The sequence below is a fragment of the Phocoena phocoena genome, chromosome 6, assembly GCF_963924675.1.
Source record: "Phocoena phocoena chromosome 6, mPhoPho1.1, whole genome shotgun sequence".
In the NCBI taxonomy this organism is placed as follows: domain Eukaryota; kingdom Metazoa; phylum Chordata; class Mammalia; order Artiodactyla; family Phocoenidae; genus Phocoena; species Phocoena phocoena.
In genome coordinates this window covers 105,541,766-105,555,349 of record NC_089224.1, presented here as the reverse complement: position 1 = coordinate 105,555,349, position 13,584 = coordinate 105,541,766, and the positions used below count along the sequence as shown (strand labels likewise).

Sequence of the window (13,584 nt, the reverse complement as noted above, 5' to 3'; positions counted from 1 at the left end):
GGAAATGACCAGAGGCCTTGGGCCTTGGGCCTTGGGCCTTGGGAGCAGCTTCCACGCGGTATCACATGACCAGGACTCCCCCTCCCAGCAGGAGCCAGGCTACGGAGAACCTGGTAATAGCGTTACTATCGGCCTTCCTCCTTCCTGTTGCTCATTTATTTGGCTTTAAGCACAGTTATTTTTAGAGAAAAAATTTGGAGTTAATTGGTCTTCTGCCTTAAAAAATACCACCTTTTCCATGCGACTATTATGTAGAAATAGTTCTGTAGAGCTTTCCTAATCTGGCGTCCCCGGAACACCCTTCAGAGTGGAATGGGACATAACTAGCCGTTTGATCTGTTGTTTACTGCCTGCTCTCTCCCCACCTGTGATGAGAAGGTGAACGACTCATGGGAAGAGTTGCAGCCCTGCAGCCTCCACTTGCTCTCGCTGGAACTGAAATGACAAGGGGAGAGGAGAATATGGGGGGCGTCCCCCAAGGTAACCCGCCAGAGCCCCCTCAACCCTGCCTTTTCTCTCTCCCTCTAGGTCACGCGATATTTAAGCTCACGTATCTAAGCAATCACGACTATAAACACCTCTACTTTGAATCTGACGCTGCTACCGTCAATGAAATCGTGCTCAAGGTGAGTGTTCCTTCTCAGCCCAGACCTGGCGTATGCAGGACCGGCTCCCTCCCAGCACTGCACGAGGCTCCCAGGCCGGTTTTGCAGGGTCACTGCACTGCCTACCGGTCACCCGGCTGGTGAGCACCCAGGCCTGGGCCACACTGCAGGTCAGCTGCTCTGCACCTGCTTCAGCCAGCCAGGACCCCCTTCAGCTTCCTCCCAGTCCCCCGATAATCCTCCTTCTTCATGTGTTTATTCATTCTTTTTATGTACCATTTATTTCCCTCCAACCCCACTCAGGAGCTCCTTGAGGTTCCTGGAACAGACTCTGAGGAAATTATTGTTATTGTTTGAAGACACCTTAAAGTAATCATGATAATTAACCTGTTCTAAACATACCCGGCTTGATGCTAGAATTGTCTGTTACCATGTCTCAACAGTGCTCACGGAGCACCTTCTGTGTGCCAGGCTAGTACTCAGGATACTGCAGTGACAGACCCCAGTCCCTGCCCTCAGCGAGCTTGTCCTCTTTCAGAGGAGACAGACGTTAAGAAAATTACAGAGAGGGACTTCCCTGGTGGCGCAGTGGTTAAGAATCCACCTGCCAATGCAGGGGACATGGGTTTGAGCCCTGGTCCGGGGAGATCCCACATGCCGCAGAGCAACTCAGCCTGTGCACCACAACTACTGAGCCTGCGCTCTAGAGCCCACGAGCCACAACTACTGAGCCCGTGTGCCACAGCTACTGAAGACCATGTGCCTAGAGCCCGTGCTCTGCAACAAGAGAAGCCACTGCAATGAGAAGCCCATGCACCACAATGAAGAGTAGCCCCTGCTTGCCGCAACTAGAGAGAAAGCCCGCACACAGCAACAAAGACCCAACGCAGCCAATAATAAATAAATAAATATTTTTAAAAGACTGTTAAATAAGTCACAAGGTGCCCCATCGGTGTGTAAAGAGTAAACTGACTTGGTACAGGGGGTAGGGAGGCAGGGAGAGCTGAGCCCTGAAGGATGGATGGAAAAGCACACATTTTACCAGGTGAGGAGAGAGAAAAGGCATTTCACAGAGAGAGCAGCCCGTGGCGGAGCAGTGCGGTGTGGCTGGGAGGTTGCACCCAAGCCTGTGTGTCTGGAGCAGAGAGGTTGCAGGGGCCAAGCCACACAGAATCTTGCAAAGCGGGGTCGGACTGAGAAAAGCTCCCGTGGGTTCAAGAAATATGGGTCAGGGCCCGAGATCCTGTGTCACTGAGAAGCTCTCAGGCGCTGCACAGGATGCCGTCTGTGTGCCACGCTCTGAGCAGCCCTGGACTAGTGATTTGTAGACTCTTCCAAACTGAGAATCCTTTCTCCAAGCCAAATCTTACGTAGAATGACCAGATAGAGAAAACAGAACTGCTGTAGCAGAACAGGGCCTAGAGCCAGAGGGGGCTCCTCCACCCCTGGTTGTGTGTGACTCTGACCAGTCACATCACCTCCCTGGGCCTCAGTTTCTCCTCCTGTAAAATAGGGATCATGGTACCTACCCTGCCCTACCCCACCGTAAGGCTAATATTAGCTGCTAGAGCAAATATTAAATGGTACGGGGAAGCTACCTAAGTGATTATTCTTTCTCTTCTTAAGAGTAGATGTCATCAAGTAATAGTAATAAAAGTACTAAGATACACTGAGGGGTCACAAAGTGCAGGACCTGGGCCAGGCACTTTACCTGTCCTGTCTCAAGGAACCTTCACACCTCTATGAGGTCATTCCCATTTTCTAGATGAAAACTGAGGCTCAGGAAAAAAGAACTTAGCCAGGGTTGTGACAGGCAGAACCAGAACTTGACCCCGGTTTGGCAGATTCCAGAACTTGTGCTCCTAACCTCCCAGGTGTGCATAGACTTAAGGAGCTGAACAGGAGATTTCGATGAAATGGAATTGTTTCACAGAAACATTTTGAGGCAAAGTCCTCATGGCTTCAAAAGATTTTCAAAAGTAGTAGATGAGAATTAAAAGAATAAAGCTGCTAGGAGGACAGTTTAGAGCCGAGACAGAGTAGCGTGACCAGTTGGATGGAAAGCAGAGGGTTCATAGACCACCCCGGATCGGAGCCCCTTGGAACAGGCAGGGGACAGTGCCCACCTGGAGTGCCTGAAAGCAGCAAGGTAAGAGTTACCTGCCAGCACATCCCCCGACGACCCAGGGAGCGTGTGCTGCACTCCGGGGCCAGGTGGAGAAATATTCCATTACCCCGTCAGGGCTGGCCTTTTTTTTTTTTTTTTTTTTTTAATTTTTTAAATTTATTTATTTATTTTATTTTTGGCTGCATTGGGTCTTCATTGCTGCCTGCGGGCTTTCTCTAGTTGCAGCGAGCAAGGGCTACTCTTTGTTGCAGTGTGCGCACTTCTCATTGCAGTGGCTTCTCTTGCTGCAGAGCACGGGCTCTAGGCTTGCGGGCTTCAGTAGTTGTGACACACGGGTTCAGTAGTTGTGGCGCACAAGCTTGCTCCTCAGCATGTGGCATCTCCCCGGACCAGGGCTTGAACCCATGTCCCCTGCATTGGCAGGCGGATTCTTAACCACTGTGCCACCAGGGAAGTCCTGGCCTTTTTTTTTGTAGCCAGCATTAAAATATTCAAGGATTTTACTAGAAGGATCCTAGTAAAATTATAATCCTGTGTTTGACATCAAAATAATTTTCACAACAGCAGATTGATGACAGAAAAACAGGTTTATGACTTCACTGCAAGACTGTGGAAGAACAAGTGCAGAGAAATCATTTTCCAGGACCAAATGCTCCCTCGAAGCAGATGCTTTTCTGCAAAATCCCCAAGGCCTATCGCCTTCCCTAAAATGTCTGTTTTCATATGAAAATGCTTGTAGAAATATTACATCATGCACAAGACTCCAGAAGTCCCAGCCTGATTTATTTAGAGAGCTAATGATCGCGATCCTGATGGAAGATTAAATTTCACGTCTCCGATCTCTGATTTTTAAAGCAGTTTAAATACTTAGCCCAATCTGCCATTCCCAATGTCTTCGTGGGGCTTTGCACCAACACCAAGTGACTGAGGCCCCACTTGGTAGAAATGTTGCCATCAGAGGTTCTTCTCAGGTCGGTCTTAGACGCAAGTAATACATGTGGTGGTTCTAGAATTGAGGAGTTTCACATAAAATAAGAGCTTTAGACTGAAACTTTAGACGAGCCACAGCTTGGGCTCTGACCAGTGTCTGCAACTGAAAGGAGGAAATAAGGACCAGAGGCTAATGTCAAAGAAACTATTACAAGCAGGCAACTCTCCAAGTTATTTTTAGCTTGTTGTGTTTTTCCCCATAGGACCCATTTATTGGTCACCGACTGTATACAAGACATTTTATGTACATTATCTCATTTCATCTTTGCAACTGCCCTGCCCAGTGTAGACATTATTATCCCCACTTTATAGACAAGGAAAAAGAGGCCCAAGGCCACAGAGCACATACAGGTGGAGCCTTATCTTGAACCAAGCTGAGGAGTCCCAGACCTGCCTTGCCCCTTCCCACCCGAGATGGGATTGAGCTAATCCCTGTGTGGCCCCTAATTCTGCAGGCTTCGAGGTGAATCTCAGAGGAGTCATTGGTCTCTTCAAATTGGGTTCTTCTCGTGATCGAGTGATGGAGGCTGTGACTTTATTGACCATGAAAACTCCCTATATTTTTATGCCTTAAGCTGTAAAATGCACTGAAAGTGAAACACTCTATAGTGCATAAAACTGTGCAAGTCTTAAGCCACAGCATATTAACCAGCTGATGGCAGACCAAAGGGCGTGTTTATCTTTTGATTATTACATTAATCTTCCATTAAAATTATCTATGTGCTTATCACAAAGCACTGAAGATAATAAATTTAGGAAATAGTTGGCCTGTTGAGGGTCATTTTAAAATGCTTTTGTCAAGTTACATGTGCCAAAAATACACTGAAAACAGTAGATTGGTTGAGTGTACAAGCAATCGAACCCAAAGATTGCTCTTATTAAGAATGATAAACCTCTTCTTTCCATGCATTGTCTCTAGTGTCCCAAATCGTCACCCGGCCCTGCAGGCCTCATGATTTATTGCTCTCAGCTGGTAACTTGGCGAGGCAGCGGGCCGAGCGCGTCAAGCCTTCTGTACTCACACACCAGCCTTTAACGCCTGCTGCCAGCGACTATCAGAGCAGAACGTCTGGAGGGGACACCGTGGCAGAGCCCCAGCCCCACGCGAGGCAAGGCATCTGCCCCGCCTCCCCGGAGCACCTCGGTTTTTTCTCAGTCCGCAGCGGCCTCTCCCGCTCCGGGCGCGGGACACGTGGCCCTCAGAGTACAGTCAACAGAAGGGGCAGCTCGTTTCTCTAGCCAGGAATATTCAGGGTTCTAGTCATAGCTTTGAGATATTTGAGGTTGAAGAGAAACAGTGTTTGTCCTCAGAAAGGCCCAGCCAGAGGCAGCTGGGGCAGTGGAAGGAGCCGGGTCTTAGGAGGTGAGGGGGTGGGGACCTCTGAGGAGGCCCGGCGCCTGGAGAGCTAGTCCAGGTCCTGGCGCGTACTCTTTCTAGGTTTGTGACCTCGAGTAAATGACGTTATCATTTCTGTGCCTCAGTTTTCCCCTCTGTACAAGGGGGATAACAATGGCAGCCATCTCCTAAGGCTGTTGTGAGGGTTAAATGACTCAATCCTTGAAAAGCACTCCGAACGCTGCTGCTGCTGCCACCGCCACCACCACCCAGCCAGAGGCTCATCCTCGCACCAGGTGCAGGTCTTATCACGGCACTGCTGCCCTTCCCTGGCTCCTCCCTGCCTCACCTTGACTGATCCCTAAGCTTCTGCAGTTCATGGACACCCCCTTGCTGTGTTCCACTGCTGTGCCTTGATGCGTGCTGATTCTCCCCACCCCTTGTACACCTCAAACTCCTATTTGTCTCTCAAAACCCATCTCATTCATCCCCTCCACAAGCCTTCCCTGCCCCACATGTCCCCGATAGTTACTCTCCCCATTCCTTTCTGCTCCTTCTGTATCTGTTGTCACACTTGTTCTGTTGGACACTCACTAGGCCGTGAGGTCCTTGGGACGGGGACCAAGTCTTAATTTTCCCTCTGCCCCTTGAACCAAACATGGGGTGAGGCTCAGATAAGGCAGGTGCTCAGTGCCAAAGGTGATGGTGACAGTGACCATCCAGCATGGGGGGAAATCTGAAAAGACCCCAAGAGAACCAGGTGGGAGCAGCAATGTGGAGACCTGGGAGGCAGCTGGCTGTGCATCCTGCACAGAGTTTCCACAGAACCTTTCCCGGCTTTGACCCTGACCTCTCGGTGATCCGGGCAGCTTGGTCCTCTTCTCTGAGCCTCACTTCCCTTTTTTATCAAATGAGCCGTAGCTAGTGGGGTGCTTGTGAGCATTAAAATACCCCAGTTGGGACCTCTGTACCTGCTGGTGGGAGGCTGAACACAGAGCCTCGTTTTGGTTTGGTTTTCATCCCTGTGACATCCTTGTCTTTCAGACAAGGGAAGAGGGGGCTCAGAGAAGTTATGTGCGAGCCCAGGGCTACACGGCAGGCTGGGGGCAGAACCAGGAACCCTGGTACACAGGCTTCTTCTGGGAGGGACCACGGGCTCTGGAATCAGAAAAGCTCCACCACTGGCTGAAAGGCCTGTACCAGCCTCGTGTCTTCTCCAGGCGTGTTTTCCCGTTGTGCAGTGGGCTCCGGTCACAGCCTGCGGGGTTGCCGTGATGACTGGACGCCATGCACAGGGGGGCACTGGGCCCGGAGGGCGCCCAGCCCAGGGCAGGGCCCTTCCCTTGCTCATCCCAGGCGAGCAGAGTGGCTGACAAGTGACGGGCTGTGTCGTTTTGCTTTCCAGGTTAACTACATCCTGGAATCACGGGCAAGCACTGCCCGGGCTGACTATTTTGCTCAGAAACAAAGAAAACTGAACAGACGTACAAGCTTCAGCTTCCAGAAGGAAAAGAAATCAGGGCAGCAGTGACACCGGCCTCCAGCTTCAATCTGTTGCCATAGCTCAGAGCCTGCCTGCCAGGGCCAGGTGGCCCTAGAGCCCACCCTGTGTCCTGCAGTCCTCGGGGAGGCCAGCCCTTGGCTCACGAGGACAGGGCTGGTGGGCTCTTGGGGAAGTGGGGGCACCCCCCTAGAACAGAGCTGGGGACGTTGCCACGGGGCCGAACCCTGAGTGGTAATGGCTTTGATTAGCAGTGCCCGGGGCCGGACGACACCGAGAGGAGCCACAAGCTGCCCAGCCATCTTCACTGCCTGACGGCCCCGCCCGAAGATATACATAGCCATGACCAGACATGTCCTTGCAACTTGATCAAATTTCTTAAAACAAACGAAGAACAAAAATGTACGTTTCTTTTTTTTTTCTTCCTTTTAATAAACTCTTTATCGTGGTTGGTATGATGGACCATTCTTTGGGGCAGAGGATTGATTATGTTATTCTCTTTAAAATCTGTTCCCATATTGAACAGGCGGATTGGAAAAGCTAGGGCTCGATTTTTCAGAAGAAATGTTTAGGATTTAGTCAATAGTTTTAACTATGCCATTTGTTTAAATGAGTGCATTGCTTTGAGGATAGTATCTTACTAAAGTTAGGAAGGGGACCGAGTGATGTGTGTCCAAGGCTGCGCCAGTTTCCCCTTCAGAAGCCTCCTCTCCTCGGCTTACCCCAGCACCTCTGATGTCAGGAAGGCAGGACTGCATGTCAAGCTCAGGGCTCGGAGAAGTGGGGGTCACACTGAGCTCCCAGCCAGAAGTGGTCTCTTCTGTTTCCTAAATAACAAGTCTAAGTTTCAGCTGACAGTTGGACCCGCATGTGGATTTTTTCTGGACTCAGAAGAGTCTCTGCTGTGCTGTCTTAGAGGGGCCTCGGCTCCGTTTCTCTCCTCACAGTGTCTGCCTCCTGGTCTGAGCAGGAAGGAAGTGCTGCTTTCACTGCATCAGAGACTGCGGGGCCGGGGGGAGCTGCTGCCAAGGGTCCAGCTCCCAGGGGGTGGGGGTCAAGGAATCAGGTATCTGCTGACACCACCCCTCTGGCCACACCTGCTGCCTCTGTGGTCCTCGCCAGCCTCTCCAGGGTCCCTCCCAGGGTGACGTCCTTTCACACTGGCCCTGGCCAAGATGGTGGACTGAGGTTTCATTGAGGACCTGCATTTCAAAGTTTTTTAAATCATTGTACAGGAAGCGACGTGGCTGAAACAGCCTCTCACAGTTGAGGGTCCATTTGCACAGAGGCACCTAATGAATTCCTCTTTCATTCTGATCTTTGTTCAGCCAACAGAAGCACCCTTTTCTAATGTCTTCCATTCCTATCCACCCCAGAAACAAAAGACATATTATTTGTAGCTTGCTATCTGTATTTGAATTTTTAGCAATTTTATATTTAGATATCTTTGAAAAATGTAAATGACTAATTTGGTCATTAAATCTTGTGACATATTCAATATTAAAATAAAAATCATAAACACCTTCTTTTACGTATTTCTTTGAATTCTTGAAGCCTTGCGCACATACTGCTGAGGGCGGTGACCACCATGAATCACTCTGGGCGGTGACGTTTGCTAGCAGTTGCTGTGGTGCCAAGCGGCTCTGAAATGTACTGTGGGCCTCCTTTAATACTGGGCAAGACAGGATGACCCTCTTCACTCAAGGGTGACATTGAAATCATCACTTCCTTCAATTACAAAATCAACACCATTCTCATATGGTGAAATACAGCACGTGCAATTTATATGAAACACACACTTGAAGGAATAATTTAAGGGGAGTGCTAACCACTGCCCAGGTCCACCAAATATTGAGACTGTTTAAATTCAGTTTTTCCTCGGCCCCTCTCACGCCCGATACCTGGATTTTAAGGTAAGACTGTGAGCACCTCCCACCTGTCTCCGCAGGGCCCAGCTCTACAAAGCAGGAGCTCAGCACACCCAGGTTACACCCAAGTGACCCAGCAGGCCACGCCTCCACCTTCCAGCGAGTCTCCTGACCTGGCTCCAGTGTGGCCCCCACGGACCTGATGGTAACTCAGGATGGGGACTTTGCCAAGTCTGGGTGGCCTGATGAGCCCTGGCCTCCGCTGGCCACTGAGCAGCCCCCAACACCTGAGGGCGGGCTGGGTGCCGGCCCCTCATAAATATGCACAGGCACAGGTGATCCCGCAGCCAGCCTCTGGCAGGTCCTGTCACTACCTCCATTCCAGGGTTGAGGACTTGGGGCTTGGAAGGGTCCCACCTTCCATCTGGGACACAGCAAGAGTGACTAAACGGCAGCCGTGCTCTGAACCTCTGGGCCCTGCCCTCCGTGGCTAGCAGCTGCGGGCCTGAGCCGGGCACTGCCTTGCTGGGCCTCGGTTTCCTCATCTATAAATGCAGGTGCTGGAGTAGGTGGTCCCTGCAGACCCTTCTAGAGAATGTCTTAAATGTCTCAGAATCACAGTGGGCCCAAACTTCCTTCCAGTGGTTTCTGTTTTCCAAAACTTGCAGGAGCTGCTCTACATCGGAGCAAGAAGCTAAGAGTTGAGGAATACTGTGAGCTCGCTTGGTCTAGCCTCCTCCCCGGAGCAGCACATGTATGTTTCCTCCCAGGGTCTTTGGGCCTCAGCCTGCAGACCTCCAGCGGCAGGGCGCACTGCCGTTCAGGTCAGTGCTTGTGCTTGTTGGCCTGTTTGGTCCCCCTTGGCCAGGACTCCCCGGGCCTGTGCTGCCAGCCCTGCGTGCCAGGTCCCTCTTCCCACCGGGCACGGCAGCTACCTCCTAACCCCTCTCCTCCCTGGTCCCCGGGACCAGTCTCCCCACTGCCTCAGGGGCCCCTCAGCTGTGTGGAGACCATGTTGACATCCGTCTGAGTCTTCTCTCCATGGGTTAAAAAGCTGGAAGGTTGTGCCCTCCCTTGTCATGTCCCTAAAGCCTGCCAGCTGCCCCTTCAGGTCCCTGGTTCCCCAGGTGAGGGACTGGGAAACGTTGGGACAGAGGGGAGCAAAGACCCAACTTGGTCATCACGACACTCACAGTCAGGTGAGGTCAAGAGGTGGCAGGTGACCCCCAGGCCACACTGCAGCGAGCGCCATGCAAGCCCTGTGGGGACCAGCATGGGCCAGGTGAGTGCCAGGCAGAGTGACGGGCGGTGGGAGCAACAGGTGGGGTGGGGGCCTGGGGGCCTGAGGTGGGGAGGCAGCAGCCCTGCTGAGCGAGCAGTCGTGGCTTCTTGACGTGCTGTGGCCTCTCAGGGGAGAAGGAAGCCCCTGCCCCAGTGGCCCCAGGGAGGGAGACACTGTGGCTTCACCACCGGGCACGGCATCAACAGCTTTTGAGTTTCCCAGCTGGCGAGGATGGCGGCTGCCACGGAGGCTGAAGAAGGGGCCCCGAGACTGGGGAGGGGAGCCAGAGGTGGGGAGAAGGGGTCTGCGCCTCCGCCCTGCCACCCCCGGCCTGCTCCCCGATACCCACATTGGCATCCCCGAGGAGCCACCACGGCCTCCATGGCAGCCTTGGCAGGACCGACCCCCCGGCTCCTGGCACAGCTCCTGCCACCTGACTCTTGCTGGTGCTGCCAGGGCTGCTCTCCTCCTTCCAGAGGGAGGAACGGGAGGAAGAGAAGAAAAAAGCAGGGTCTTCCCCAGCTCAGGGTCAGAGGGCTCAGGGTGCAGACCCGGGATCAGACCCCAGCCCCCCACACCCTGGCCTGTGGGCTGAGCCACCTCCTTGGGCATAAGCAGTGGCATCCATCCCAGAGCCCCGTGGGGATCAGTCGGTCTGAGGACTGAGGGGCCCCTCCCAGGCGTGGGTCCCGATCCCAGCCCCTCCTCACCGGCCTCACTCGCTCCGGGTAAGGGGCTAACTCCTCTGTGCCGCGGGGTCCCTGTCTGTACAATGGGATGATGATGCCAACTTGCAGGGCTGGAATCAAGACTCAGTGAAACAATATACGCACAGGGGCTGGTGTGTGATCCCCTGATAAACGGCCACCTGTTGTTGGCATCTGTCATCTTGCTTAGTCCGGTTGTGCGAACGCCATGTTCTCCCCAGTGGTGCCCCCCCTGAGGGGGGACCCGGCTGTGCCGAGCTGTCCCCTCCTTGAGTTCCAGAGTCCAAATAAACTGCCGTGGCAGCGCCAAGACCAGCTTCCTCAGTGCCAGGAAGGAGGGCACACAGGCGCCGGGCCTGGGCCCTCTGCCCCGGGGACAGACGGCTTGATTTGGGGGCCCTAGGCTGCGAGCCTGCACCCTGTCCAAGTCCCAGGGTCAGACCCTGCGGCTCTGCCCACCCTGTCCTTCCTTACCAACCGATTCTGTGAAGCGAACACTCACTGAGTCCCTCTTATGAGAGCAGACCCTGGGGTCGGGCAGATCGTGTTCAAATTCCAGCTCTCTCCTGGTTGGTGTGTCCTCAGATGAGCTACTTTACTTCTTTGAGCCTCAGTTTCCTCTTCTGTAAGATGGGGACAATAATACTTTCTTCAAAGGGGCCTTGTGAAGACTGGATGAGTTTACTAGGCAGGATGGCTGGGCTGCCGTGACACTAACAGCCCCAAGACCTCAGTGGCTTTAACACAGCACTTACTTCCCATCTCACAGAGTCGGCCGTGGTCCAGCCGCCTTCGGGCTTCCACAAAGGCGCAGGTGGGGGACAGAAGGGCTGGAGAATGGGCAGCAACAGTGAGATACTGTGGTTCAAAAGTGGCGCATGGGGACTTCCCTGGTGGTCCAGTGGTTAAGACTTCACCTTCCAATGCAGGGGGTGCAGGTTTGATCCCTGGTCGGGGAGCTAGGATCCCACATGTCTCGCGGCCAAAATACCAAAACATAAAACAGAAGCAATATTGTGACGAATTCAATAAAGACTTTAAAAATGGTCCACATCAAAAAAAAAAAAAATCTTTAAAGAAACCCAAAAAAGTGGCACACAGGTCCCTTCCCACCTTCACTCACATTTCATTGGCCAGAATCAGTCACCTGGGGGACAGAGAGGTGCGACCACCCAGGATGGGAAGTCACAAATGTTGGGGAAACAGTCTCAATGTCTGCCACCATGAGATGACACTGTGCTTCCCAAAAGTGCCCACTCACAGGCCGCCCCAAGGTAGCACCTCATCTACGGTGAAATATTTCCCCTGATACTGATCCAGGCTAATGCTGTTCTCTACCTTAAACTTCATCCTAAACAAGAATGGCTGTGGAGTCCCGGATTTGGTGTGCAGCATGCTTTCTGGTGCACACTGAAATAAATACATAACTGTTTGACTTGAAAACATCCACCCACACACCCCTGAAATCACATCGTGAAGGACCACAGTCACACCTCCCACGCTGGCGAAGGTCAAGTTAAGTTGACGCTGTTCTTTTATCAGTGCCTGCCCCCTGCCTCTTATTAAGCTCTCAGAATAGGTTAGTTACTATTCTATTAACCACTTTCTCAGTCCATCCACATGCCCACCTAATCCCCATTTTACACATGAGGAAATGGAGGCAAAGAGAAGCCTCCTCTGAGGCCATGCAGCTGGGAAGTGATGGAGAGGCTCTCCCGCCTCCCACCTGCTCCCCCCCCCATCAAAACAAGCTGTCCCCAACCTTGCTGGGCCTCCATCTCGGCAGATGTGGCCCAAATGCCCTTGATCCTGAAGGTTCCCTAGAGGCCCCGCTGGGAGTATGCTGCTCTTTGGAAAGGCAGCCAGGAGAGGGAAAGGGTTAAGCCTGTCATGTTGTGTTCCCACCAAACACCTCTGCTTAAATGCAAAATCCCAACAGGGTGGTGTTTGCTATAAAAGCCCTAAGAGTGATTTGTGAAGTCTGGAAGGCCTGTAATCTCGTCAGCGTAATGGGATTATGTTTCAAATCACCACGGCCTGTTCATTACCCATTTAAACTCCTCTGACAGAGGAAAACTTACATAAACGGTGCACGGCAGCCCTTGCCGACTTCCCCACTCTCCTTCCTGATTAGACAAACAGATGCTGAGGTCTGGAATGAAAAAATAATGTGCCCATTTATTCATTTTTCTGACAAGTCACAGTAGATTTTTAACTGCCAATGAGTGACCTCCCGGAGGTGCTGCGGCTGGGAGGTGGCCGCCAGGCAGCGAGTGGTCATTTCCTGGCCTGGCTGGCGATGTCTCCTGGGACCAGAGCTGAGCCAGGCTGAGCCCCTCTCCTTGCCCTGGCCTGGCTGGGGCGGGGGGCTGCCTGCTGGGCCTCTCAGCTCTCACCACCCAGAGGGGGCCGGGGACCTCCTCAGGGTGACCAGGACGCAGCCACAGCCTGAAGTCATAGAGCCCCAGCAGGAATCCTGGCCCTGCCTTGAGGTGCGGGTTCAGGGTGCAGCTCCCACCCCAGGTTCCCGGGGACGGCATCCAACCAGCACCACCAGCTGTGCCAGGCCCTCCTTCACCGTGACCTCTGGCGGATGGGGTTTTGCTAGTCACTTGCTGGGGCTGTGTCACTCTCTGTGACGGTGCCTGGAGCAGAGGGGGGTGGGCGGAGAGGCAGCTGGGTCAGGAACCCCAGCTCTGCCTGCCCCACCCCGGTCCCAGGGTCCTGCCCCTGGGGCGCCCCCTCCTCATTCAGAAGCAGGACGCTGCCCCTGAAGACTCATGTCCCCTGAGCTGGGCCAGGTGGCCACCGGCTAGAGGGGGCCCTAGGGCAGCGAGTGGAAAAGGGCAAAATCCCCCCTCATCTGTCATTTAAGGCCTCCCAGCCTCTCCCAGGGCCCCGCGAGCTCAGCCTCGGTGATCCCCAAGTCATCTCGTGTGTGGTCACATGGTGCCCGCCTCCCCACCCTCCCATGGCTCCTGTAGCCAATGCCCTGACCCCAGAGACAGGCGAGGAGGGCGCCAGCATGGATAAATGATGTGCCTCTGAGAGCCAGGTTCAACCCTGGAGCCGCCACAGGCTCGCACTGTAGAAGTCACAGCCAGTCACATCTCCCAGCCCCGCCTTCATGGCCCTCCTGTGGCCCTTTTGGGAAAAAACTCAGCCAC

The 13,584-nt window shown here is 53.3% G+C and overlaps 1 protein-coding gene across 3 annotated transcripts in view; it reads left to right on the top strand.

Moving 5' to 3' along the window:
* The window catches only part of MAPKAP1 (MAPK associated protein 1), a 229,787-nt gene extending 222,772 nt beyond the window's left edge, over window positions 1-7,015 (top strand). For 2 of the 3 annotated variants that reach the window (XM_065878524.1, XM_065878526.1), the window contains 2 exons: window positions 529-626; window positions 6,465-7,015. In XM_065878524.1, the coding sequence (XP_065734596.1) occupies window positions 529-626; window positions 6,465-6,590 (224 nt within the window). In that variant the 3' untranslated portion in view covers window positions 6,591-7,015. The remainder of the gene's footprint in view (window positions 1-528; window positions 627-6,464) is intronic. The other variant, XM_065878525.1, reaches the window with a different exon arrangement.
* Window positions 7,016-13,584: the final 6,569 nt, after the last annotated feature.